The 26,243-nt window shown below is 44.8% G+C and overlaps 1 protein-coding gene across 2 annotated transcripts; it reads left to right on the top strand.

Moving 5' to 3' along the window:
• Positions 1 to 1,320: 1,320 nt before the first annotated feature.
• ppm1f (protein phosphatase, Mg2+/Mn2+ dependent, 1F) lies at positions 1,321 to 24,637 on the top strand. Of its 2 annotated transcripts, none has more exons than XM_029637084.2 (8): positions 1,321 to 1,616; positions 6,264 to 6,444; positions 9,392 to 9,522; positions 10,052 to 10,257; positions 18,293 to 18,481; positions 20,694 to 20,837; positions 21,023 to 21,116; positions 21,764 to 24,637. In XM_029637084.2, exons 2-8 carry the CDS (start codon positions 6,266 to 6,268, stop codon positions 22,141 to 22,143), a joined length of 1,323 nt encoding a protein of 440 aa, XP_029492944.1. In that variant the 5' UTR covers positions 1,321 to 1,616; positions 6,264 to 6,265; the 3' UTR covers positions 22,144 to 24,637. The 2 variants fall into 2 exon arrangements, with proteins under 2 accessions (XP_029492944.1, XP_029492943.1); XM_029637083.2 differs by having other exon boundaries at positions 1,322 to 1,616; positions 6,259 to 6,444.
• Positions 24,638 to 26,243: the final 1,606 nt, after the last annotated feature.

The following is a 26,243-nucleotide window of genomic DNA, read 5'->3' as shown; positions in this document are numbered from 1 at the left end:
ATGGAGGAATGGGCCAAAATACCAGCAACAGTGTGTGAAAATCTTGTGAAGACTTACAGAAAATGTTTGACCTCTGTCATTGCCAACAAAGGGTATATAACAAAGTATTGAGATAAACTTTTGTTATTGACCAAATACTTATTTTCCACCATAATTTGCAAAGAAATTCATTAAAAATCCTACAATGTGATTTCCTGGATTTTTTTTTCTCATTTTGTCTGTCATAGTTGAAGTGTACCTATGATGAAAATTACAGGCCTCTCTCATCTTTTGAAGTGGGAGAACTTGCACAATTGGTGGCTGACTAAATACTTTTTTGCCCCACTGTACATACATTTTGAAATTGCCAGCTGTGGAATGTATTATTCGTCCTGTAACAAACAGCATGATATAGGACTTTTTGATTTAAAACCAAATTATACAGTATATTATGTCAAACAATGAAAATTCAAACAATATATATATATTTTTTTGCTCAGAAAACTTGGGGGCCAAATAAAACCGTGTGTGGGCCAAGTTCGGCCCGGGGGCTGCCAGTTGGGGAACCCTGGTATACATACAGGCTGTCGCAAATGTATTAATGCGCAATATGCCTAAATGGATCATGGAAACACATCCACCACTTCATTTTATTCGACACTGGGTTTCAGCGAAAAAGTTTTTGTTGTGTGTGTGTGTGTGTGAGGTCATTACGCCCAGCTGTTTTTATCGACACGACAGTTGAATGGAAACGCATCGCATCAGGCATATTGTCCCATCTATTGTATATGCCGAACATTCTAAATGTCGACACAAAAAAAATCACAGGACAAGTTAATGGAAACGTGGCTAATGTTAGTGTCCTGTGAGGGAGTGTCACATTTGCTGAAGTGCAAATCTTTCTGAATACCTCTGACTGAATAGGCTTTCGTTTGTCTCGTCTGGCCAGCCTTCTACAACATCTGTTTCGTTCAGTTTAGGCTTCCAAGGCTCGTGTTTTATATACGCTATAAACGGTTGAGATTTTGCCCATTTTGAGACTATCTAATATGTTCATAGATCTGTGTTTGGCTGCGTAGACACTACGGGAATTTAACGTTCCTGAACATTGGACTCGACTTGCAGCGCGCATGACAGACCATGGGAGAATCTCAAATCTGTCGTCCTCGTGTCCTCTCTCTCCAGCTGAAAACCCATTGGATTAAGGAAGCCAGAGGTCCCGCCCCTCTAACCTTCTCCTCCAATAGGTTTTGAGGAGGCGAAGAGCGAGGACGCATGTAGTACAACACTTGAGATTCTCCCATGGTCTGTGGTGTGCTCGGCAAGTCGGAGTCTGGTGTTCAGGAACGTCAAATTCCCGTAGTGTCTACGCAGCCAAACACAGATCTATGAACATAGTCTCAAAATGAGCTTGCGCCCACCACGAGCAAGCCCATGATCTACAACTCAGTGATATGCGCAATATTCAGTGTAATAGCGGTCTTCGAACAAAGTGGTTCGTTTTCACGTCGCCACGCTTCTTCTGGACTTCCATGACTTTAAACTATTTTTGTGTCAGTCTTGGAAGGGCGTGTAGTTGTCTAGCTCAGTCCAGTAGCGAGCTAGTAAAGGGAGTGCCCTGAAGAAGATAGGCCAAGGTAAGAAATGTTATCGTGTCGTACTGTTGCTTGAAAGTAGTTTGTGCTTCTTTTTTTGTTGTTGTTGCAAAGCAGGAAATAAAATCAAACATGTTGTTTGTGGAGACTCAGACTGCATCTCTGACGGTATAATATATAGCAAATAGGTTTTGCAACTAGGAATGTAGACATCGAATGGCCTAACAGAAACATTGTGTCAAATACACGCACGTCTCAACAGTGATTTGTATTCGTCATGTTGTGTTAAATTATTGTATTATTAAACATTAATTCACATCATGTGCACAATATTTCCTCTATTTCTGTTCCTAAGCTACGCACACACAGGTGACCACGAGCCCCTTGCTAAAGCTACACTACATCAAATCAAAGTTTATTTGTCACGTGCGTCGAATACAACAGGTGTATTAGACCTCACAGTGAAATGCTGAATACAACAGGTGTAGTAGACCTTACAGTGAAATGCTGAATACAACAGGTGTAGTAGACCTTACAGTGAAATGCTGAATACAACAGATGTAGTAGACCTTACAGTGAAATGCTGAATACAACAGGTTTAGTAGACCTTATAGTGAAATGCTGAATACAACAGGTGTAGTAGACCTCTCTGACTACATCATTTCAGTCTCTCTGACTACATCATTCAGTCTCTCTAACTACATCATTCATTCTTTACCTCCTTTCCCACTTCCTCTCTCTCTTCTTCCATCTCAAAATCAAATCAAATGTTAGATGTACAACAGTAGACCTTACAGTGAAATGCTGAATACAACAGGTGTAGGTAGACCTTACAGTGAAATGCTGAATACAACAGGTGTAGTAGACCTCACAGTGAAATGCTGAATACAACAGGTGTAGTAGACCTTACAGTGAAATGCTGAATACAACAGGTGTAGTAGACCTTACAGTGAAATGCTGAATCCAACAGGTGTAGTAGACCTTACAGTGAAATGCTGAATACAACAGGTGTAGTAGACCTTACAGTGAAATGCTGAATACAACAGTGTAGTACAGTAGAATACAACTCAGACCTCACAGTGAAATGCTGAATACAACAGGTGTAGTAGACCTCACAGTGAAATGCTGAATACAACAGGTGTAGTAGACCTTACAGTGAAATGCTGAATACAACAGTAGACCTTACAGTGAAATGCTTACTTACAGGCTCTAACCAATAGTGTAAAATATGTATTAGGTGAACAAGTAAAGAAATAAAAACAACAGTAAAAAGACAGTGACAAATAACAGTAGCGAGGCTATATACAGTAGAGAGACTATATACAGTAGCGAGGCTACATACAGACACCGGTTAATCGGGCTGATTGAGGTAGTATGTAGGTATGGTTAAAGTGACTATGGATAGTTGATGAACATGGAGTAGCAGTAGTGTAAAAGAGAGGGTGGTGAGTGGGACACAATGCAGATTGCCCGGTTAGCCAATGTGCGGGGGCACTGGTTGGTCGGGCCAATTGAGGTAGTATGTACATGAATGTATAGTTAAAGTGACTGTGCATATATGATGAACAGAGAGTAGCAGCAGTGTAAACATGGCCAAAAGTATGTGGACACCTGCTCGTCAAACATCTCATTCTAAAGTCATGGGCATTAATAAGGAGTTGGTCTCCCATTTGCTGTTGTCGGACACTGATGTCGGGTGATTAGTCCTGGCTTGCAGTCAGCGTTCCAATTCATCCCAAAGGTGTTCGATGGGGTTGAGGTCAGGGCTCTGTGCCGGCCAGTCAAGTTCTTCCACACCGATCTTGACAAACCATTTCTGTATGGACCTCGCTTTGTGCCCAGGGGCATTGTCATGTTGAAACAGGAAAAAAGTTGGAAGCACAGAATCGTCTAGAATGTCATTGTTATGCTGTAGCGTTAAGATCTCCCTTCACTGGAACTAAGGGGCCCGAACCATGAAAAACAGACCCAGACCATTATTCCTCCTCCGCCAAACTTTACAGTTGGCACTATGCATATGGGCACTATGGGCACTTTGTAATGTGTTACAAAGTGGGATTAAAATGTAATTTTACACAAACTTTTACACAAAATACTCTGTCATTGTGGAAGAAAAATTCTAACAACAAAGTCAACATAGTCCTTAAGTGAAATCCCTGAGCGGTTTCCTTCCTGTCCGGCAACTAAGTTAGGACGGACACCTGCATCTTTGTAGTGACTGGGTTTATTGTTACACCATCCAACGTGTCATTAATTACCACCATGTTCAAAGGGATATTCAATGTGTTATATAGAGGTGTAGCTAACTACTGGAACCACACACTACTGTTTTACCATGTAGCGGTGTAGCTAACTACTGGAACTACACACTACTGTTTTACCATGTAGCGGTGTAGCTAACTACTGGAACTACACACTACTGTTTTACCATGTAGCTAACTACTGGAACTACACACTACTGTTTTACCATGTAGCTAACTACTGAACTACACACTACTGTTTTACCATGTAGCTAACTACTGGAACCACACACTTTTGATTTTATCCATGTAGAAACTGGAACTTCAAACTGTTTTACCATGTAGCTAACTACTGGAACTACACACTACTGTTTTACCATGTAGCTAACTACTGGAACTACACACTACTTTTTTACCAAATACTCTGTAGCTAAAGTGGAAGAACAACTGTTTTACCATGTCAGCTAACCACTGAACTACACACTACTGTTTTCCTACCATGTAGCTAACCACTGAACTACACACTACTGTTTTACCATGTAGCTAACTACTGGAACTACACACTACTGTTTTACCATGTAGCTAACTACTGGAACTACACACTACTGTTTTACCATGTAGCTAACTACTGGAACTACACACTACTGTTTTACCATGTAGCTAACCACTGGAACTACACACTACTGTTTTACCATGTAGCTAACTACTGGAACTACACACTACTGTTTTACCATGTAGCTAACTACTGGAACTACACACTACTGTTTTACCATGTAGCTAACTACTGGAACTACACACTACTGTTTTACCATGTAGCTAACTACTGGAACTACACACTACTGTTTTACCATGTAGCTAACTACTGGAAGTACACACTACTGTTTTACCATGTAGCTAACTACTGGAAGTACACACTACTGTTTTACCATGTAGCGGTGTAGCTAACTAATGGAACTACACACTACTGTTTTACCATGTAGCGGTGTAGCTAACTACTGGAAGTACACACTACTGTTTTACCATGTAGCTAACTACTGGAACTACACACTACTGTGTTACCATGTAGCTAACTACTGGAACCACACACTACTGTTTTACCATGTAGCGGTGTAGCTAACTACTGGAACTACACACTACTGTTTTACCATGTAGCGGTGTAGCTAACTACTGGAACTACACACTACTGTTTTACCATGTAGCTAACTACTGGAACTACACACTACTGTTTTACCATGTAGCTAACTACTGGAACTACACACTACTGTTTTACCATGTAGCTAACTACTGGAACTACACACTACTGTTTTACCATGTAGCTAACTACTGGAACTACACACTACTGTTTTACCATGTAGCTAACCACTGGAACTACACACTACTGTTTTACCATGTAGCTAACTACTGGAACTACACACTACTGTTTTACCATGTAGCTAACTACTGGAACTACACACTACTGTTTTACCATGTAGCTAACTACTGGAACTACACACTACTGTTTTACCATGTAGCGGTGTAGCTAACTACTGGAACTACACACTACTGTTTTACCATGTAGCTAACTACTGGAACTACACACTTCTGTGTTACCATGTAGCGGTGTAGCTAACTACTGGAACTACACACTACTGTTTTACCATGTAGCTAACTACTGGAACTACACACTTCTGTGTTACCATGTAGCGGTGTAGCTAACTACTGGAACCACACACTACTGTTTTACCATGTAGCGGTGTAGCTAACTACTGGAACTACACACTACTGTTTTACCATGTAGCTAACTACTGGAACTACACACTACTGTTTTACCATGTAGCGGTGTAGCTAACTACTGGAACTACACACTACTGTTTCACCATGTAGCTAACTACTGGAACTACACACTACTGTTTTACCATGTAGCTAACTACTGGAACTACACACTACTGTTTTACCATGTAGCGGTGTAGCTAACTACTGGAAGTACACACTACTGTTTTACCATGTAGCTAACTACTGGAACTACACACTACTGTTTTACCATGTAGCGGTGTAGCTAACTACTGGAAGTACACACTACTGTTTTACCATGTAGCTAACTACTGGAACTACACACTACTGTTTTACCATGTAGCTAACTAATGGAACTACACACTACTGTTTTACCATGTAGCTAACTACTGGAACTACACACTACTGTAGTTTGGATGTAGGTAGCTACTAATTTTCAAAGTACCTTGAGTAAAAGGAAAGATTCACCCATTTTGAATGTTATATTGTTTTTGTGCGTCTCTGAGCGATGTTCTATCGATTCCCGCGGTCATTTCATGCTTTCATGTGTATCTGAGCTATTCGCCCTGTTCAAGAAGGCAGAAATGCTGCCGTTTCAAGAACAGTAGAGATCAGTTCCGTTCCCTGAACCGGTACCAACCCCTGAATGGTATGCTGTGTGTGTGTGTTCCAAGTTCAGGTATGGGTGGTGTCATGGAGGAGGAGGTGGTGCGGGGGTGCCTGAGGAGGTTCCTAGAGGATTTCCCTGCTCCGCTGGGTCCTGAAGACCCCCTGCCTCTCAACCCCCTCAGCAGGAAGGTCACCCTGGACGAACTAAGAGGAGAGAGCCTGGATCTGGGCTTACGCCTACTCAACACCAGGTGTGTGTGTGGACAAGCTGACAGCAGACAGCATGGACCTGGGCCTATGCTTGCTCAACACTGTGTGTGTGTGTGTGTGTGTGTGTGTGTGTGTATCTGTCTAGGTATAGGACTACCTGGTCCAATAAGAATCACTTGTTTTCATTTTCAGTTGAAAAATGTTTTGTTCCGGTTTGCTTTAATGAACATGACCCCGGTGGTGTTGATGCCGCAGCTTGCAGACCGCATTGTTTACATTCCTGTAAGCTGATCCTCATATATCTGTGTCCTGTCCTGTTCATTATACCCTGCGTGAGTAGAGGGGCTGAGTTACAGGGCTGTCTATCACAGAGAGAGAGGGGGTGGAGAAAGAGAAGAGGAAGAATAAGGAGAGGGAGAAAGGAAATGAGAGAATATGCAGTTAGATAGTTACGAAGAGTAGTCAGATAGTTACGAAGAGTAGTCAGATAGTTACGAAGAGCAGTGAGAGTTACGAAGAGCAGTGAGATCGTTACGAAGAGCAGTGAGATCGTTACGAAGAGCAGTGAGATCGTTACGAAGAGCAGTGAGATAGTTACGAAGAGTAGTCAGATAGATAGTTACGAAGAGTAGTCAGATAGTTACGAAGAGTAGTTAGATAGATAGTTACGAAGAGCAGTGAGATAGATCGTTACGAAGAGCAATTAGATAGATCGTTACGAAGAGTAGTCAGATAGATCGTTACGAAGAGCAATTAGATAGATCGTTACGAAGAGCAATTAGATAGATCGTTACGAAGAGTAGTCAGATAGATACGAAGAGCAGTCAGATAGTTACGAAGAGTAGTCAGATAGATAGTTACGAAGAGCAGTCAGATAGTTACGAAGAGTAGTCAGTCAGATAGTTACGAAGAGTAGTCAGATAGTTACGAAGAGCAATTAGATAGATAGTTACGAAGAGCAGTCAGATAGTTATGAAGAGTAGTCAGATAGATCGTTACGAAGAGTAGTCAGATAGTTATGAAGAGTAGTCAGATAGATCGTTACGAAGAGCAGTCAGATAGTTATGAAGAGTAGTCAGATAGATCGTTACGAAGAGTAGTCAGATAGTTATGAAGAGTAGTCAGATAGATCGTTACGAAGAGCAGTCAGATAGTTATGAAGAGTAGTCAGATAGATCGTTACGAAGAGCAGTCAGATAGTTATGAAGAGTAGTCAGATAGATCGTTACGAAGAGTAGTCAGATAGTTACGAAGAGTAGTCAGATAGATCGTTACGAAGAGTAGTCAGATAGATAGTTATGAAGAGTAGTCAGATAGTTACGAAGAGAAAGCAACACAGCCACAGGGAGGGCTGTATGTAAACTGCCTCTGAACACACTTCGGGGATATTTACCCAGCTGGGTAACACTTTACCTGACACCCAGCGTCATAACATGTTGTGACAATGTCATAACCACGTCATATGTCATAACAGCTGACTATAACTTGTCATAATATGGTCACAACACTGTCATGACACATATTTACACCTGTTGTGAAATATGTTGTGTTATTTTATGGCTGGTTATGACACCTACATAAGAGTGTCAAAACACCACTAATCCTACCACACGAGGCAAAACATTCCATTACACCGTAGCCTACCTGTCAACAGTATGTTTATGTTACATAACATTTTATGAAATCATTGTAATTGTGCAAACATGCACCAACCCCAATGCTCTGTTTGCTGATGACTGGGATGAATGTAGGAGCAGATTTCAGGAGCAGGACAAGACACCCTCTTTGTTGACTGATATATAAGAACATGTACGTGATTGGCCTATCTGGCTTATGTGATTATGATGTCATAATGCTTCTTGACAGTGTCATAAAGTATATGTTCTACAAGTTATTTAAAATATGATGGAGGGGGGGGGGGGCATGACTGTAAAGAATGAATTACAGCAACAACAGAGGACTTAAGAAATCAACTTTCAAACAAAAAGGAAACGTCTTGGCAGGGAACAAAAACACATTTGAATACATTTGGGTTTTGACACTATGTAGGTGTCACAACCAGCCATAAAATAACACAATGTATGTCACAACAGGTCTAAATATGTGTGTGATGAGTGTTGTTATGACCATGACAAGTTATGACACGTTGTCAGCGGTTATGACCGCGTCATAACGTCTTCTTTTGCTGGGTGTCAAGTAAATTGTTTTCAAAAGCAGTAGTATTGAAAACAACAAATGTCAGAGATTTAAACAACAATGTGCCAGGCCAGGCCAGAGGAGCTCAAGACAACAATGTGCCAGGCCATAAGAGTTAGGTCTCTGATAGGGTGTCCTCTTTTCCTTCTGTCTTCTGACTCTGAGGCACTTCCTGTTTGTATGACCGAATTTCCTGTCTGTAGAATCACTATTGTTCTACCCACTTCCTGTTTCCCCCTGAGCATGTATCAGTCCCCTGTTCCACCCTGGCAGGACTCTAATCTCGTACAGAGAAATTACAGATGTGTGTGTGTGTTGTTTTAGCTTTGTTTAATTTTGGCTGTGTGTGTTTACCATAGAGAGAGATAGAGGACTCCTCTTTGTATCTGTAGTGTTATAGCGTCCATGACAGCATAGGCAGCGCCATTAAGGCAATATCCATTTTGAAGTTGTCGTCTGTTTTTTTTCTTCTTCATTCCTCCTGATGACCTGGTTGGACATAGACTCCCAACAGGGTCACCAGGGAGGATTAACCAAAAGAAGTTGGAAGTACCACTACAGTAAAATGATATAGAAGCCCTCAATGTTGCTGCCCATACCTTTGTCCACTAGAGACCTCTAACATTCTCTATGGTGTTCACTCATAAGGACTCTCTCTCTCCTCTCAATGCAGAGACTACAGTAAAATGGTAGAAGCCCTCAATGTTGCTGCCCATACCTTTGTCCACTAGAGACCTCTAACATTCTCTATGGTGTTCACTCATAAGGACTCTCTCTCTCCTCTCAATGCAGAGACGCTCCTTCAACACTGAATGCAGCCATGTGCCACGCAGCCTTGGCTGAGCTGCTGAAGGCTGACCTTTCACCTTTCCACCTCCCCCAGGAAACCGAACAGCAGCAAGGAGAGGAACAGGAAGTTGTTTGTGAGTTCGGACTCATGATGTCATCTGTGATTCGGACCACCTGTGTCCAGCAGAGCGTCCCCTTCTCTGTGTGTGTGCCGTGGCGGTGAAATGTAACCAGTTGTCATACTTGAGTAAAAGCAAAGATACCTTGAGTCATTTTCTATTAAAAGGTCAAAGTGAAAGTCACCCAGTAAAAGACTAAATTACAGTCCGCTAGCCAGGCTGGCCGGTTCCATCACTGTGTGTGTGTGTGTGTGTGTGTGTGTGTGTATGTGTGTGTGTGTGTGTGTGTGCGTGTGTGTGTGTATATGTGTGTGTGTGTGTGTGTGTGTATATGTGTGTGTGTATATATGTGTGTGTGTGTGTGCGTGTATCCATTGACCACCCTTTACCCCCTGGGGTTTCATCTCCCAATACCAATTAACCCCTAGACACTAGTGTAAGTCTGAAAGGCTTGGATATGTGTCCTACAATATGGAGAACATTCTCATCTGGATTATCAGAGACCTAACTGAATTTCCTTTGGCCCCTCCCCTCTCGTCCTAAGTGCTCCAATCGGAGCCCGTCCAGCGGCTGTTTCTCAATAAGCTTCGAGAGGTGGGTGTGGCTTGGCATCAGAATCCCCCCTCCCCTCTCCCAATAGGACCCTCCCGTTTCCTCATGTGCTCCGCCCACGCCATCAGGAACACTCGAAGGAAGATGGAGGATCGCCATGTGACCCTCCCTGACTTCAACACACTCACTGGCCTCAAGGTAATAACTCTGTTATAAACAGTTTATCTCAGCTGGACCCAATTCTCTTCATACCCCTTCCCCTCTGCCCTAACCAGTGCTTAACAGGAACAGTCACCTTGCCGTTTTGGATGGTTTCGTTCTGGAACCTATTTGACCTGATCCAAGACTTCTCGTGGCACTTTTTTTTGCAATGTAGAAATTCAAATAAGAGTGATCAAAGTTCAATTGAGTTTCCTCTTCGTTAATTATCCTGCCCCCCCCCCCCAAGGTGTCCTCCAACACATTGGTGCGGCTGGCTTCCGGGTTGGATGCGCGCTGTGTTAAGAAGCAGTGCGGCTTGGTTGGGTTGTGTATCGGAGGACGCATGACTTTCAACCTTCGTCTCTCCCGAGCCCGTACAGGAGTTGTAGCGATGAGACAAGATAGTAGCTACTAAAACAATTGGACACCACGAAATTGGGGAGAAAAAGGGGTAACATTTTAAAATAGAAATATCTTGTCTCATCGCTACAACTCCCGTACGGGCTGAAGAGCACAAAAACGTGTATATTTCTAGATATCATTGAAAAGCGAATCAGGTAAAGAGCTTTTATTTTTTTTTCTTAAAGGGGCAGTGTTGTATTTTGAGACAGGCATTGTATAAGCTAAGTAGCCAATAGGCAGAGGGTAGCATAATTTGGGGTGGCAGGGTAGCCTAGTGGTTAGAGTGTTGGACTAGTAACCGAAAGGTTGCAAGTTCGAATCCCCGAGCTGACAAGGTACAAATCTGTTGTTCTGCCCCTGAACAGGCAGTTAACCCACTGTTCCTAGGCCGTCATTGAAAATAAGAATTTGTTCTTAACTGACTTGCCTAGTAAAATAAAGGTAAAATAAAAAATAAAAAAAATATTAAATTGTAAAGTGGTTTTGTTACATCAAACAACACAACATGTTCAGTCACCTCCTTGTCTGAAGGACAAGTGGATAAACAGGTTCATGTCAAGCCCTGCGTGGTTTTGTTTCTCCAAAAGTCTCATGGAATGTCGGCCTACATTGAACACCACACATTGGCTGCTAATATAGGCTATTATATACAGCTATTTCAATGTTAAAATGTCATGGGAGGCATTTTCTGCATAGTTTTTGATGGTAGGCCACTTTGGTCGGCCTACATTATGATCAAGTAGCCACAGTAGCCTACTTGGCCACTGTTATAGCTGTAACTTAAAGCAGGTACAGCCTCAGTGTTCACAGTAAAACTGTACCTTAAAGCGGGTACAGCCTCAGTGTTCACAGTAAAACTGTAACTTAAAGCAGGTACAGCCTCAGTGTTCACAGTAAAACTGTAACTTAAAGCAGGTACAGCCTCAGTGTTCACAGTAAAACTGTAACTTAAAGCAGGTACAGCCTCAGTGTTCACAGTAAAACTGTAACTTAAAGCAGGTACAGCCTCAGTGTTCACAGTAAAACTGTAACTTAAAGCAGGTACAGCCTCAGTGTTCACAGTAAAACTGTAACTTAAAGCAGGTACAGCCTCAGTGTTCACAGTGCCAATAATAATAACAAAAATGTATGATGGAAACTTTTTCCATTGAAGAATGATGAAGGCCACTGCGAGCGAGGAGAATCATGTACAGTTGGTAAGCCTAACTTCCCCGTAGGCCTAACTTCCCTGTAGGCTGACATTTAAAATGCGATCAAATGCCAATAATCCAGTTCTATAAATATCCTTGGTTTTGGTTTATATCGGTGGTTGTTCGTCGTATCTTGATCATCCACTGGAGTTGGTAGTTTACCCTCTACACCCCTGGAGTTGATAGTTAACCCTCTACACCCCTGGAGTTGATAGTTTACCCTCTACATCTCTGGAGTTGATAGTTTACCCCTGGAGTTGATAGTTTACCCTCTACACCCCTGGAGCTGATAGTTTACCCTCTACACCCCTGGAGTTGATAGTTAACCCTCTACATCTCTGGAGTTGATAGTTTACCCCTGGAGTTGATAGTTTACCCTCTACATCCCTGGAGTTGATAGTTTACCCTCTACACCCCTGGAGTTGATAGTTTACCCTCTACACCCCTGGAGTTGATAGTTTACCCTCTACACCCCTGGAGTTGATAGTTTACCCTCTACACCCCTGGAGTTGATAGTTTACCCTCTACACCCCTGGAGTTGATAGTTTACCCTCTACACCCCTGGAGTTGATAGTTTACCCTCTACACCCCTGGAGCTGATAGTTTACCCTCTACACCCCTGGAGTTGATAGTTTACCCTCTACATCTCTGGAGTTGATAGTTTACCCTCTACACTCCTGGAGCTGATAGTTTACCCTCTACATCCCTGGAGTTGGTAGTTTACCCTCTACATCCCTGGAGTTGGTAGTTTACCCCTAGAGCTGATAGTTTACCCTCTACATCCCTGGAGTTGATAGTTTACCCCCTACATCCCTGGAGTTGATAGTTTACCCTCTACACCCCTGGAGTTGGTAGTTTACCCTCTACATCTCTGGAGTTGATAGTTTACCCTCTACACCCCTGGAGTTGATAGTTTACCCTCTACATCCCTGGAGTTGATAGTTTACCCCCTACACCCCTGGAGTTGATAGTTAACCCTCTACACCCCTGAGTTGATAGTTTGATAGTTAACCCTCTACATCTCTGGAGTTGATAGTTTACCCCTGGAGTTGATAGTTTACCCTCTACACCCCTGGAGCTGATAGTTTACCCTCTACACCCCTGGAGTTGATAGTTAACCCTCTACATCTCTGGAGTTGATAGTTTACCCCTGGAGTTGATAGTTTACCCTCTACATCCCTGGAGTTGATAGTTTACCCTCTACACCCCTGGAGTTGATAGTTTACCCTCTACACCCCTGGAGTTGATAGTTTACCCGCTACACCCCTGGAGTTTATAGTTTACCCTCTACACCCCTGGAGTTTATAGTTTACCCTCTACACCCCTGGAGTTGATAGTTTACCCTCTACACCCCTGGAGTTGATAGTTTACCCTCTACACCCCTGGAGTTGATAGTTTACCCTCTACACCCCTGGAGCTGATAGTTTACCCTCTACACCCCTGGAGTTGATAGTTTACCCTCTACATCTCTGGAGTTGATAGTTTACCCTCTACACTCCTGGAGCTGATAGTTTACCCTCTACATCCCTGGAGTTGGTAGTTTACCCTCTACATCCCTGGAGTTGGTAGTTTACCCCTAGAGCTGATAGTTTACCCTCTACATCCCTGGAGTTGATAGTTTACCCCCTACATCCCTGGAGTTGGTCGTTTACCCTCTACACCCCTGGAGTTGATAGTTTACCCTCTACATCCCTGGAGTTGGTAGTTTACCCCTGGAGTTGATAGTTTACCCTCTACATCTCTGGAGTTGATAGTTTACCCTCTACATCCCTGGAGTTGATAGTTAACCCTCTACATCTCTGGAGTTGATAGTTTACCCCTGGAGTTGATAGTTTACCCTCTACACCCCTGGAGTTGATAGTTTACCCTCTACACCCCTGGAGTTGATAGTTTACCCTCTACACCCCTGGAGTTGATAGTTTACCCTCTACATCTCTGGAGTTGATAGTTTACCCTCTACACTCCTGGAGCTGATAGTTTACCCTCTACATCCCTGGAGTTGGTAGTTTACCCTCTACATCCCTGGAGTTGGTAGTTTACCCCTAGAGCTGATAGTTTACCCTCTACATCCCTGGAGTTGATAGTTTACCCCCTACATCCCTGGAGTTGGTCGTTTACCCTCTACACCCCTGGAGTTGATAGTTTACCCTCTACATCCCTGGAGTTGGTAGTTTACCCCTGGAGTTGATAGTTTACCCTCTACATCTCTGGAGTTGATAGTTTACCCTCTACATCCCTGGAGTTGATAGTTAACCCTCTACATCTCTGGAGTTGATAGTTTACCCCTGGAGTTGATAGTTTACCCTCTACATCCCTGGAGTTGATAGTTTACCCTCTACACCCCTGGAGTTGATAGTTTACCCTCTACACCCCTGGAGTTGATAGTTTACCCTCTACACCCCTGGAGTTGATAGTTTACCCTCTACATCCCTGGAGTTGATAGTTTACCCTCTACATCCCTGGAGTTGATAGTTTACCCTCTACATCCCTGGAGTTGATAGTTTACCCTCTACATCCCTGGAGTTGGTAGTTTACCCTCTACAACCCTGGAGCTGATAGTTTACCCTCTACATCCCTGTAGTTGATAGTTTACCCCTGGAGTTGATAGTTTACCCCTGGAGTTGATAGTTTACCCCTGGAGTTGATAGTTTACCCTCTACACCCCTGGAGTTGGTAGTTTTCCCTCTACACCCCTGGAGTTGGTAGTTTACCCTCTACATCCCTGGAGTTGATAGTTTACCATTTACATCCCTGGAGCTGATAGTTTACCCCTGGAGTTGATAGTTTACCCTCTACATCCCTGGAGCTGATAGTTTACCCCTGGAGTTGATAGTTTACCCTCTACACCCCTGGAGCTGATAGTTTACCCTCTACATCCCTGGAGTTGATAGTTTAACCCTGGAGTTGATAGTTTACCCCTGGAGTTGATAGTTTACCCTCTACACCCCTGGAGTTGGTAGTTTACCCCTGGAGTTGATAGTTTACCCTCTACACCCCTGGAGCTGATAGTTTACCCCTGGAGTTGATAGTTTACCCCTGGAGTTGATAGTTTACCATCTACACCCCTAGAGTTGATAGTTTACCCTCTACATCTCTGGAGTTGATAGTTTACCCTCTACATCCCTGGAGTTGGTAGTTTACCCTCTACATCCCTGGAGTTGATAGTTTACCCTCGACATCCCTGGAGTTGATAGTTTATCCTCTACACCCCTGGAGTTGGTAGTTTACCCTCTACATCCCTGGAGTTGGTAGTTTACCCTCTACGTCCCTGGAGTTGGTAGTTTACCCTCTACGTCCCTGGAGTTGATAGTTTACCCTCTACATCCCTAGAGCTGATAGCTTACCCTCTACACCCCTGGAGCGGATAGTTTACCCCTGGAGTTGGTAGTTTACCCTCTACGTCCCTGGAGTTGATAGTTTACCCTCTACATCCCTGGAGCTGATAGTTTACCCTCTACATCCCTGGAGTTGGTCGTTTACCCTCTACATCCCTGGAGTTGGTCGTTTACCCCTAGAGCTGATAGTTTACCCTCTACATCCCTGGAGCTGATAGTTTACCCTCTACATCTCTCGAGTTGGTAGTTTACCCTCTACACCCCTGGAGTTGATAGTTTACCCTCTACACCCCTGGAGTTGGTAGTTTACCCTCTACACCCCTGGAGCTGATAGTTTACCCTCTACACCCCTGGAGTTGATAGTTAACCCTCTACATCTCTGGAGTTGATAGTTTACCCCTGGAGTTGATAGTTTACCCTCTACATCCCTGGAGTTGATAGTTTACCCTCTACACCCCTGGAGTTGATAGTTTACCCTCTACACCCCTGGAGTTGATAGTTTACCCTCTACACCCCTGGAGTTGATAGTTTACCCTCTACACCCCTGGAGTTGATAGTTTACCCTCTACACCCCTGGAGCTGGAGTTGGAGCTGATAGTTTACCCTCTACACCCCTGATAGTTTACCCTCTACACCCCTGGAGTTGATAGTTTACCCTCTACATCCTGGAGCTGATAGTTTACCCTCTACATCCCTGGAGTTGATAGTTTACCCTCTACATCCCTGGAGTTGATAGTTTTTACCCCTGGAGTTGATAGTTTACCCTCTACATCCCTGATAGTTTACCCTCTACATCCCTGGAGTTGATAGTTTACCCTCTACATCCCTGGAGTTGATAGTTTACCCTCTACATCCCTGGAGTTGATAGTTTACCCTCTACACCCCTGGAGTTGATAGTTTACCCTCTACATCCCTGGAGTTGGTAGTTTACCCCTGGAGTTGATAGTTTACCCTCTACATCTCTGGAGTTGATAGTTTACCCTCTACATCTCTGGAGTTGATAGTTTACCCCTGGAGTTGATAGTTTACCCTCTACATCCCTGGAGTTGATAGTTTACCCTCTACACCCCTGGAGTTGATAGTTTACCCTCTACACCCCTGGAGTTGATAGTTTACCCTCTACACCCCTGGAGTTGATAGTTTACCCTCTACATCCCTGGAGTTGACAGTTTACCCTCTACATCCCTGGAGTTGATAGTTTACCCTCTACATCCCTGGAGTTGATAGTTTACCCTCTACATCCCTGGAGTTGATAGTTTACCCCTGGAGTTGATAGTTTACCCCTGGAGTTGATAGTTTACCCCTGGAGTTGATAGTTTACCCTCTACACCCCTGGAGTTGGTAGTTTACCCTCTACACCCCTGGAGTTGGTAGTTTACCCTCTACACCCCTGGAGTTGGTAGTTTACCCTCTACATCCCTGGAGTTGATAGTTTACCCTCTACATCCCTGGAGCTGATAGTTTACCCCTGGAGTTGATAGTTTACCCTCTACATCCCTGGAGCTGATAGTTTACCCCTGGAGTTGATAGTTTACCCTCTACACCCCTGGAGCTGATAGTTTACCCTCTACATCCCTGGAGTTGATAGTTTAACCCTGGAGTTGATAGTTTACCCCTGGAGTTGATAGTTTACCCTCTACACCCCTGGAGTTGGTAGTTTACCCCTGGAGTTGATAGTTTACCCTCTACACCCCTGGAGCTGATAGTTTACCCCTGGAGTTGATAGTTTACCCCTGGAGTTGATAGTTTACCATCTACACCCCTAGAGTTGATAGTTTACCCTCTACATCTCTGGAGTTGATAGTTTACCCTCTACATCCCTGGAGTTGGTAGTTTACCCTCTACATCCCTGGAGTTGATAGTTTACCCTCTACATCCCTGGAGTTGATAGTTTACCCTCTACATCCCTGGAGTTGATAGTTTACCCTCTACACCCCTGGAGTTGGTAGTTTACCCTCTACATCCCTGGAGTTGGTAGTTTACCCTCTACATCCCTGGAGTTGATAGTTTACCCTCTACATCCCTGGAGTTGGTAGTTTCTACATCCCTGGAGTTGGTAGTTTACCCTCTACGTCCCTGGAGTTGGTAGTTTACCCTCTACGTCCCTGGAGTTGATAGTTTACCCTCTACATCCCTGGAGCTGATAGTTTACCCTCTACATCCCTGGAGTTGGTCGTTTACCCTCTACATCCCTGGAGTTGGTCGTTTACCCCTAGAGCTGATAGTTTACCCTCTACATCCCTGGAGCTGATAGTTTACCCCTGGAGTTGATAGTTTACCCTCTACATCCCTGGAGTTGATAGTTTACCCTCTACATCCCTGGAGTTGGTAGTTTACGCTCTACATCCCTGGAGTTGATAGTTTACCCTCTATATCCCTGGAGTTGATAGTTTACCCTCTACATCCCTGGAGTTGGTAGTTTACCCTCTACATCCCTGGAGTTGGTAGTTTACCCTCTACACCCCTGGAGTTGGTAGTTTACCCTCTACATCCCTGGAGCTGATAGTTTACCCTCTACATCCCTGGAGTTGATAGTTTACCCCTAGAGCTGATAGTTTACCCTCTACATCCCTGGAGTTGATAGTTTACCCTCTACATCCCTGGAGTTGGTAGTTTACCCTCTACATCCCTGGAGTTGATAGTTTACCCTCTACATCCCTGGAGTTGGTAGTTTACCCTCTACATCCCTGGAGTTGGTAGTTTACCCTCTACATCCCTGGAGTTGGTAGTTTACCCTCTACATCCCTGGAGTTGGTAGTTTACCCTCTACATCCCTGGAGTTGGTAGTTTACCCTCTACATCCATGGAGTTGATAGTTTACCCTCTACATCCCTGGAGTTGATAGTTTACCCTCTACATCCCTGGAGTTGATAGTTTACCCTCTACATCCCTGGAGTTGATAGTTTACCCTCTACCTGGGTATAAGCAGTTCAGGGGAGGATCTTCCAGCATACAGATCTACTTCCATGGAAGGAGAAGAGGAAGGGTTCCATTTGGGACCGACTAATGGCTCTTCGTTTCACGGTTTCATTTATTGGAGCACTTCTTTCTTACTGCAAGTTGATTGGCTGAACCTCTGACTGCTTCCTGTACCTCTTCCTGTAGGACGGTGTGGAGCGTGGTTACTATGCTGTGTTTGACGGGCATGGCGGCATGGACGCTGCTATCTATGCCGCCACCCACCTGCACGTCACTCTCAGCCAGCAGGAGGAGCTGCAGAGCGACCCGGCCACTGCCTTCAAGACAGCCTTCACTCGCACTGATGACATGTTGAGAGGGAAAGCCAAGAGAGAGGTAGGCAATAGACATGGTGGAGATTGGGGCTTTTATCCGGAAAGCCAAGAGAGAGGTAAGCAATAGACATGGTGGAGATTGGGGCTTTTATCTGGAAAGCCAAGAGAGAGGTAAGCAATAGACATGGTGGAGATTGGGGCTTTTATCTGGAAAGCCAAGAGAGAGGTAAGCAATAGACATGGTGGAGATTGGGGCTTTTATCTGGAAAGCCAAGAGAGAGGTAGGCAATAGACATGGTGGAGATTGGGGCTTTTATCTGGAAAGCCAAGAGAGAGGTAAGCAATAGACATGGTGGAGATTGGGGCTTTTATCTGGAAAGCCAAGAGAGAGGTAAGCAATAGACATGGTGGAGATTGGGGCTTTTATCTGGAAAGCCTAGAGAGAGGTAAGCAATAGACATGGTGGAGATTGGGGCTTTTATATGGAAAGCCAAGAGAGAGGTAGGCAATAGACATGGTGGAGATTGGGGCTTTTATCCGGAAAGCCAAGAGAGAGGTAAGCAATAGACATGGTGGAGATTGGGGCTTTTATCTGGAAAGCAAAGAGAGAGGTAAGCAATAGACATGGTGGAGATTGGGGCTTTTATATGGAAAGCCAAGAGAGAGGTAAGCAATAGACATGGTGGAGATTGGGGCTTTTATCCGGAAAGCCAAGAGAGAGGTAAGCAATAGACATGGTGGAGATTGGGGCTTTTATCTGGAAAGCCAAGAGAGAGGTAAGCAATAGACATGGTGGAGATTGGGGCTTTTATCCGGAAAGCCAAGAGAGAGGTAAGCAATATACATGGTGGAGATTGGGGCTTTTATCTGGAAAGCCAAGAGAGAGGTAGGCAATAGACATGGTGGAGATTGGGGCTTTTATCTGGAAAGCCAAGAGAGAAGTAAGCAATAGACATGGTGGAGATTGGGGCTTTTATCTGGAAAGCCAAGAGAGAGGTAGGCAATAGACATGGTGGAGATTGGGGCTTTTATCCGGAAAGCCAAGAGAGAGGTAAGCAATAGACATGGTGGAGATTGGGGCTTTTATCTGGAAAGCCAAGAGAGAGGTAGGCAATAGACATGGTGGAGATTGGGGCTTTTATATGGAAAGCCAAGAGAGAGGTAGGCAATATACATGGTGGAGATTGGGGCTTTTATATGGAAAGCCAAGAGAGAGGTAGGCAATAGACATGGTGGAGATTGGGGCTTTTATATGGAAAGCCAAGAGAGAGGTAGGCAATAGACATGGTGGAGATTGGGGCTTTTATATGGAAAGCCAAAGAGAGGTAGGCAATAGACATGGTGGAGATTGGGGCTTTTATATGGAAAGCCAAGAGAGAGGTAGGCAATAGACATGGTGGAGATTGGGGCTTTTATATGGAAAGCCAAGAGAGAGGTAAGCAATAGACATGGTGGAGATTGGGGCTTTTATATGGAAAGCCAAGAGAGAGGTAGGCAATAGACATGGTGGAGATTGGGGCTTTTATATGGAAAGCCAAGAGAGAGGTAGGCAATAGACATGCTGTGTGTGTGTCTGTCTGTGTGACGGGGGTGTGTCTGTCTGTGACCAGGGTTTGTGTCTGTCTGTGACGGGGTGTGTCTGTCTGTGACGGGGTGTGTCTGTCTGTCTGTCTGTGACGGGGGGGGTGTGTCTGTCTTTGACGGGGTGTGTCTGTCTGTGTGACGGGGTGTGTCTGTCTGTGTGACGGGGTGTGTCTGTCTGTGTGACGGGGTGTGTCTGTGTGACGGGGGTGTGTCTGTGTGACGGGGTGTGTCTGTCTGTGACGGGGGTGTGTCTGTCTGTGTGACGGGGTGTGTCTGTCTGTGTGACGGGGTGTGTCTGTCTGTGTGACGGGGTGTGTCTGTCTGTGTGACGGGGGTGTGTCTGTCTGTGTGACGGGGGTGTGTCTGTCTGTGTGACGGGGTGTGTCTGTCTGTGACGGGGGTGTGTCTGTCTGTGTGACGGGGTGTGTCTGTCTGTGACGGGGTGTGTCTGTCTGTGTGACGGGGGGTGTGTCTGTCTGTGTGGGGTGTGTCTGTCTGTGTGACGGGGGTGTGTCTGTCTGTGTGACGGGGGTGTGTCTGTGTGACGGGGTGTGTCTGTCTGTGTGACGGGGTGTGTCTGTCTGTGTGACGGGGGTGTGTCTGTCTGTGTGACGGGGTGTGTCTGTCTGTGTGACGGGGGTGTGTCTGTCTGTGTGACGGGGGTGTGTCTGTCTGTGTTGTGTCTGCAGCGTCTTCGCAGCGGCAGTACGGGCGTGGCGGTGCTGCTGCAAGGGGAGTGGCTTCATGTGGCGTGGCTGGGAGACTCCCAGAGCATGCTGGTCCGACGAGGACAAGACATCACTCTGATGGACCCACACAAGCCTGACAGAGAGGTCACACACACTTTATTTATTATTTGAACCTTTATTTAACTAGGCAAGTCAGTTAAGAACAAATTCATATTTACAAGGCCGGCCTCCCTTATCCCAGACGACGCTGGGCCAGTTGTGCACCGCCCTATGGGACACACACACACATACACAGTGCTAAACATCTCTCCACTGCTGTCTTCCTATAGGATGAGAAGCAGCGTGTAGAAGGCCTGGGTGGATGCATCGTCTTCATGGGCTGTTGGCGTGTCAATGGAACCTACGCCGTCTCTAGGGCCATAGGTGAGTGGAACTCAACCTTGTGGTGGTTGAAACAACACCCCAGGAAAAAACAACAACTCTGCTCTTCTTCTTCTTCAACATGCCTCCACTGTTACCTTGGTAACCTCTGTCCTGTCCTGAAATGGCTTCCTTTCACCTCTGTCCTGAAATGGCTTCCTTTCACCTCTGTCTTGAAATGGCTTCCTTTCACCTCTGTCTTGAAATGGCTTCATTTCACCTCTGTCTTGAAATGGCTTCCTTTCACCTCTGTCTTGAAATGGCTTCCTTTCACCTCTGTCTTGAAATGGCTTCCTTTCACCTCTGTCTTGAAATGGCTTCCTTTCACCTCTGTCTTGAAATGGCTTCCTTTCACCTCTGTCTTGAAATGGCTTCCTTTCACCTCTGTCTTGAAATGGCTTCCTTTCACCTCTGTCTTGAAATGGCTTCCTTTCACCTCTGTCTTGAAATGGCTTCCTTTCACCTCTGTCTCTATTTTGATGCCTGTCTCTAACTGTATGTTCATATTTATACTGAACTGATGAGCACAGACTGATATGCAAGCCAGGACGGTGCACATCCAATAATACTCAACACATCTAATAACCAGTCTCCTTTACTTTACTTGTGAACCGCTGCCTCTACACACTGACACAACACCTCTTTCCCAGGGGACTTTGACCAGAAGCCGTATGTCTCTGGCGACGCTGACTGTTCCTCCACACGGCTACACGGAGACGAGGACTACATCCTCCTGGCCTGCGACGGTTTCTTCGACGTCGTCCGGCCCGCAGAGGTCCCGGCTCTGGTTCTCGGGGCGCTACGGGAGCAGGGGGAACCCCAGGGGGCCGTGGAGGGGGCCGGGTGTGAAGAGATCTCAGAGGGTGTCCTAGGGGAGCGAGTGGCCCAGGAGCTAGTAGCTCACGCCAAGGCAGCGGGCTCTAGTGATAACATCACTGTCATGGTGGTGTTTCTATGTCCTCCTGCACAGCTACTGCTCCAGGACCAGAGCAACATCGCTGTTGCTACTGAGGGGCCAGCCCAGGAGTAGGGTAAAGTTGTCCCTAGGCACTGATCTGGAGTAAGTTTTGTATTAATGGTTTGTATTAATGGTTAAGGTTAGAATTCGGGGGGGGGGGGGGGGGGGCTCATCTGTACCTAGGGGAAACTTCACCCCGGAGTGCCAGCCCAGGCCTTCAACTCCCAGAACACACAGGGGCAGTGAGACAGGAAGAATGCTGCTGTTACCCACAGTGCACGTGGGCAGGAATTGGACTGGATTTAAAAGGCAGTATTTATTATGTAATGACTTGACAGTGCCAAACTTCTCGGTCACTGCGTGTTGTGGTCAGCCTTTTGAATCAACGCTGGTGCTGAAACAGATATTCAACTGGACTGGAGAAGCTCTGTTCATAACAAAACAAGTCTTAGCACAGACTAATAGTTTCTACTATGGTTCTGCCAATGGTCAGAATCCAGTGTGCTTCAATAAGGTCCCTCTGGATTCGCCAGGAGATGTAATGCAGAGCTGCCCAACCCTCTTCCTGGAGATCTACTGTCATCTAGGTTCAGTCCAACCCTCTTCCTGGAGATCTACTGTAATCTAGGTTTTCAGTCCAACCCTCTTCCTGGAGATCTACTGTCCTGTAGGTTTTCAGTCCAACCCTCTTCCTGGAGATCTACTGTCCTGTAGGTTTTCAGTCCAACCCTAATTTAGCGGTTCTGATTCATTCAGCTAGTTAACATCTTTGTTGAGCAGCTAATTAATATAATCAGGTGTGTTAAATTAGGGTTGGACTGACAACCCACAGGGACTGTAGATCTCCAGGAAGAGGGTTGGACTGACAACCCACAGGGACTGTAGATCTCCAGGAAGAGGGTTGGACTGACAACCTACAGGGGCAGTAGATCTCCAGGAAGAGGGTTGGACTGACAACCTACAGGGACAGTAGATCTCCAGGAAGAGGGTTGGACTGAAAACCTACAGGGACTGTAGATCTACAGGAAGAGGGTTGGACTGACAACCTACAGGGACAGTAGATCTCCAGGAAGAGGGTTGGACTGACAACCTACAGGGACTGTAGATCTCCAGGAAGAGGGTTGGACTGACAACCTACAGGACAGTAGATCTCCAGGAAGAGGGTTGGACTGACAACCCACAGGGACAGTAGATCTCCAGGAAGAGGGTTGGACAGCCCTCATATAAGGGATGTAGAACTCTGTTGGTGTCTCTAACATACTCCCTCCATTTCTCTTAGCGTCACCAATTCTTTGGTATCTCTGTTACAAGCTAAGGGATAGAATGCTGTCATCCATGCCTCAGGTTTTATTTCAGAAGGGTGTGATAGAATTATTCAGTTTCCTAACATATTGGATTAAAAGGGCTGAGAGGATTCATCCTCTTGGATTGTTCTAAAACAAGAGGTAAACTAGATGGGTCATTTATGTCAATACCTCAAACCACTTTTACCCCTGTTGATAATGATGCGTGATATGTGCCATTTTGTGTGTGTGTGTGTGTGTGTGTGTGTGTGTGTGTGGGCACGTGAACTGTATGCCAAGGTGTGTGTGCACTGTACTGTTCACACGTGTAATGTGTATTTCTGTCATTTTATTTTCTGCCTTTTAAACCTGATGTCAAAACACTGTGTCCAGCAAGAACACAAGCAGTGTAACCTTTCCCACCTATATCAGTATTACGGACCAATCAGCCTTCTGTCCATGGATATTAAATATATCCTGTCCTCACTTCTTCAAGGCATTATCAGTGTTAAAAATGTCTGGATCGGGATTTGGTTTTGAGGGTGAAATCCAAGATGGCAGCACTTCAGTTTTTTTGAGTCAGTGAGAGCCTACCGTGAGGGTTCGAGAAAGAGAGTTGGTTAAACCTCTTTAAGAACTTTTGTGCCAAATGCAATTAGTCTTTGCAGCTCTTTTTGTTTCTTGTTCTGTGAAACAGCACAAGATGTGTGAATTAGCAGTGTAGTCATTCATTATCAGTGTTCCTGTGTGGTTTGTTTTTGGAGGAGTGTCTCTCTGTAGATGCGGTGGTTGTCATGGTTGTAACAGTTCTCTATTTGTAGTGCCTTCACTAGGTATCTCTACTCACTTACAGGGCGAACACTAGCTGATTCTTTTAATCAGGACAAAGAGAGTAGAGGGGCTTTCTACCTTTTTTGATGTCTCCAAACTAACTCCTCACTCACAAACAGATTTTGAAATGAATTTAAAAGCAAAAAAAAAGAAGTGTTTTATTGGAGTAGAGCTATGTGTATCTAACCAACCTTTGGCTGTTTAACGTGTACACACACACACACACACACACACACACACACACACAGTTCTGTAATTCTCTGGACTTAGTTAGACAGTATTTCCACTTCCTGTTTACTACCACAGCTTTATAATCTTTAACATACTCATACCTATAACCACTTGATGTCATTTAAACCTTTTTAAAAACTATTTTGAGTGTTTTGACCACTTTAGGCCTACTGTCGTCGTCCTTGTTGAACCGTGTATTAAAACAACATTTCCTAAATCAACTTCGATGTCTGGTTGGTTCTTTGCTTCGGTTAAATGGACCCAGTTGAACTGTAGCAGATTCTTGTGTGTTACTAATAAACTTGAACAAGTCCACTACTCTCCTACTACTTAATCATATGTTGTTTGACAGGGATCATGTGTAAATATTTTTTGGTGTAGTTGATTGTCTCCAATCTGGTGCATCGGTGAAAAGGTAGAAGTCGGGAGGTAGACCTTTTTGAGAAGTGAAACTACTGTCCTTTTGAGTCTCTACTGTTTTCCCTCTGTCACACAGCTCTTGGTGTTTAAGAGACACACATCCACATAACACCCCTGCTTTCCTGGAAATCAAAACAGTTTCCCTGCCAAATGAAAGACAGTCCCGTTTTAAGCCAACCAGGCGTAAGAGGTGAAAGGGAAAGTCCAGAATAAACTCCATTCCTTCAATAAAGGAGGGAACTCAGTTGAGTTTGTTTCAAAGAAAGACGCAATCGCTTTCCTGGAAATGGGACCCTTTTCCACCTCATCAGCGTTAACTCACTCAGCTGTTCTTCAGTAGACTACTAACAACGCATTTCTCTTATTGATTAGGTTAATCAATTAAGTTGATGCATATGTAACATAACTTTAGACCGTCCCCTCGCCGGGCAACCAGGGACCCTCTGCACACATCATCAACAGTCGAAGCATCGTACCCTTGCAGGACAAGGGGAACAACTACTTCAAGGTCTCAAAGCGAGTGACTGTCACCGATTGAAACGCTATTTAGCGCGCATCACTGCTAACTAGCTAGCCATTTCACATCGGTTACACATATACAATATTGATCTAAAAGTCCTTGTACTTTTATCCAGGAGACAGACTTCTGACAAAAACACAATACATTAGACTTGTTTATGGTTGGTATTTGTGATTAGCATGTGATGCAGCTTCCGTGGAGCTGTAACCTGAATACTGTAGATTTGACAAGTATCCTTTGAATGTTTTACAATACAAAAGCATACAGATGCACAGAAACATTCACGTCACCCCTGCCCATTCCCCCATCTCCAGCGCCCTCAAACTACACGGTTTGGTTTCTCTCTGTCGCCCACACACTTTCAACATTTAGATAAAGCATTTGACCTTTTCATTGTGTTAAAAATTGAGCTTTTTTTAGGTAGATGTTTTTTGCAGATGATTGACCAGAAAAGTCCAACCCAAATGTATCGGCCCGTAACACATTTCTATCCGGCCCGCGCTATGATTTTGGTTCGTCAATTCATTTTGGGCATGCTTCCATACAGCCGGTGGTTGGCGGAGCTGAGGATGTTCCGCTGCGCTACAAGTCACAGCGAGCAATGCCAATGTGCTGTACGCCAAACGGTAGTGCATTGCCACACACACACTGCGCTGTATCATATCATCACTAATGGCACTGACCGAATCTTCTACCGGACCGAAGTTTTAACTTGTAGGCTAAATGTCCGTGCCAAGTTACGATTCCAACGGATCGTTGCTGTAGCCTACAGAAAACGTCATCTTGGTTGTCAAAAAGTTATAAGATAAAGGGTTCACACGCAGGTAGGTTTACTTTACTACTAAAGGACGATGGGACACACAAGCGAGTATAAATTAGTCAACAGT

This window comes from Oncorhynchus nerka, linkage group LG27 (genome assembly GCF_034236695.1).
Source record: "Oncorhynchus nerka isolate Pitt River linkage group LG27, Oner_Uvic_2.0, whole genome shotgun sequence".
Lineage (NCBI taxonomy): Eukaryota > Metazoa > Chordata > Actinopteri > Salmoniformes > Salmonidae > Oncorhynchus > Oncorhynchus nerka.
Note: the sequence above shows the minus strand (reverse complement) of the source record. Positions and strands in the feature narration are given on the sequence as shown.

Coding starts and splice junctions, on each gene's coding strand:
- ppm1f (XM_029637084.2), top strand. CDS start 6,266: ATGGGTGGTGTCATGGAGGAGGAGGTGGTGCGGGGGTGCCTGAGGAGG. Junction 9,523..10,051: donor AGAGGAACAGGAAGTTGTTT/GTGAGTTCGGAC, acceptor TCTCGTCCTAAG/TGCTCCAATCGGAGCCCGTC. Junction 20,838..21,022: donor CACACAAGCCTGACAGAGAG/GTCACACACACT, acceptor GTCTTCCTATAG/GATGAGAAGCAGCGTGTAGA.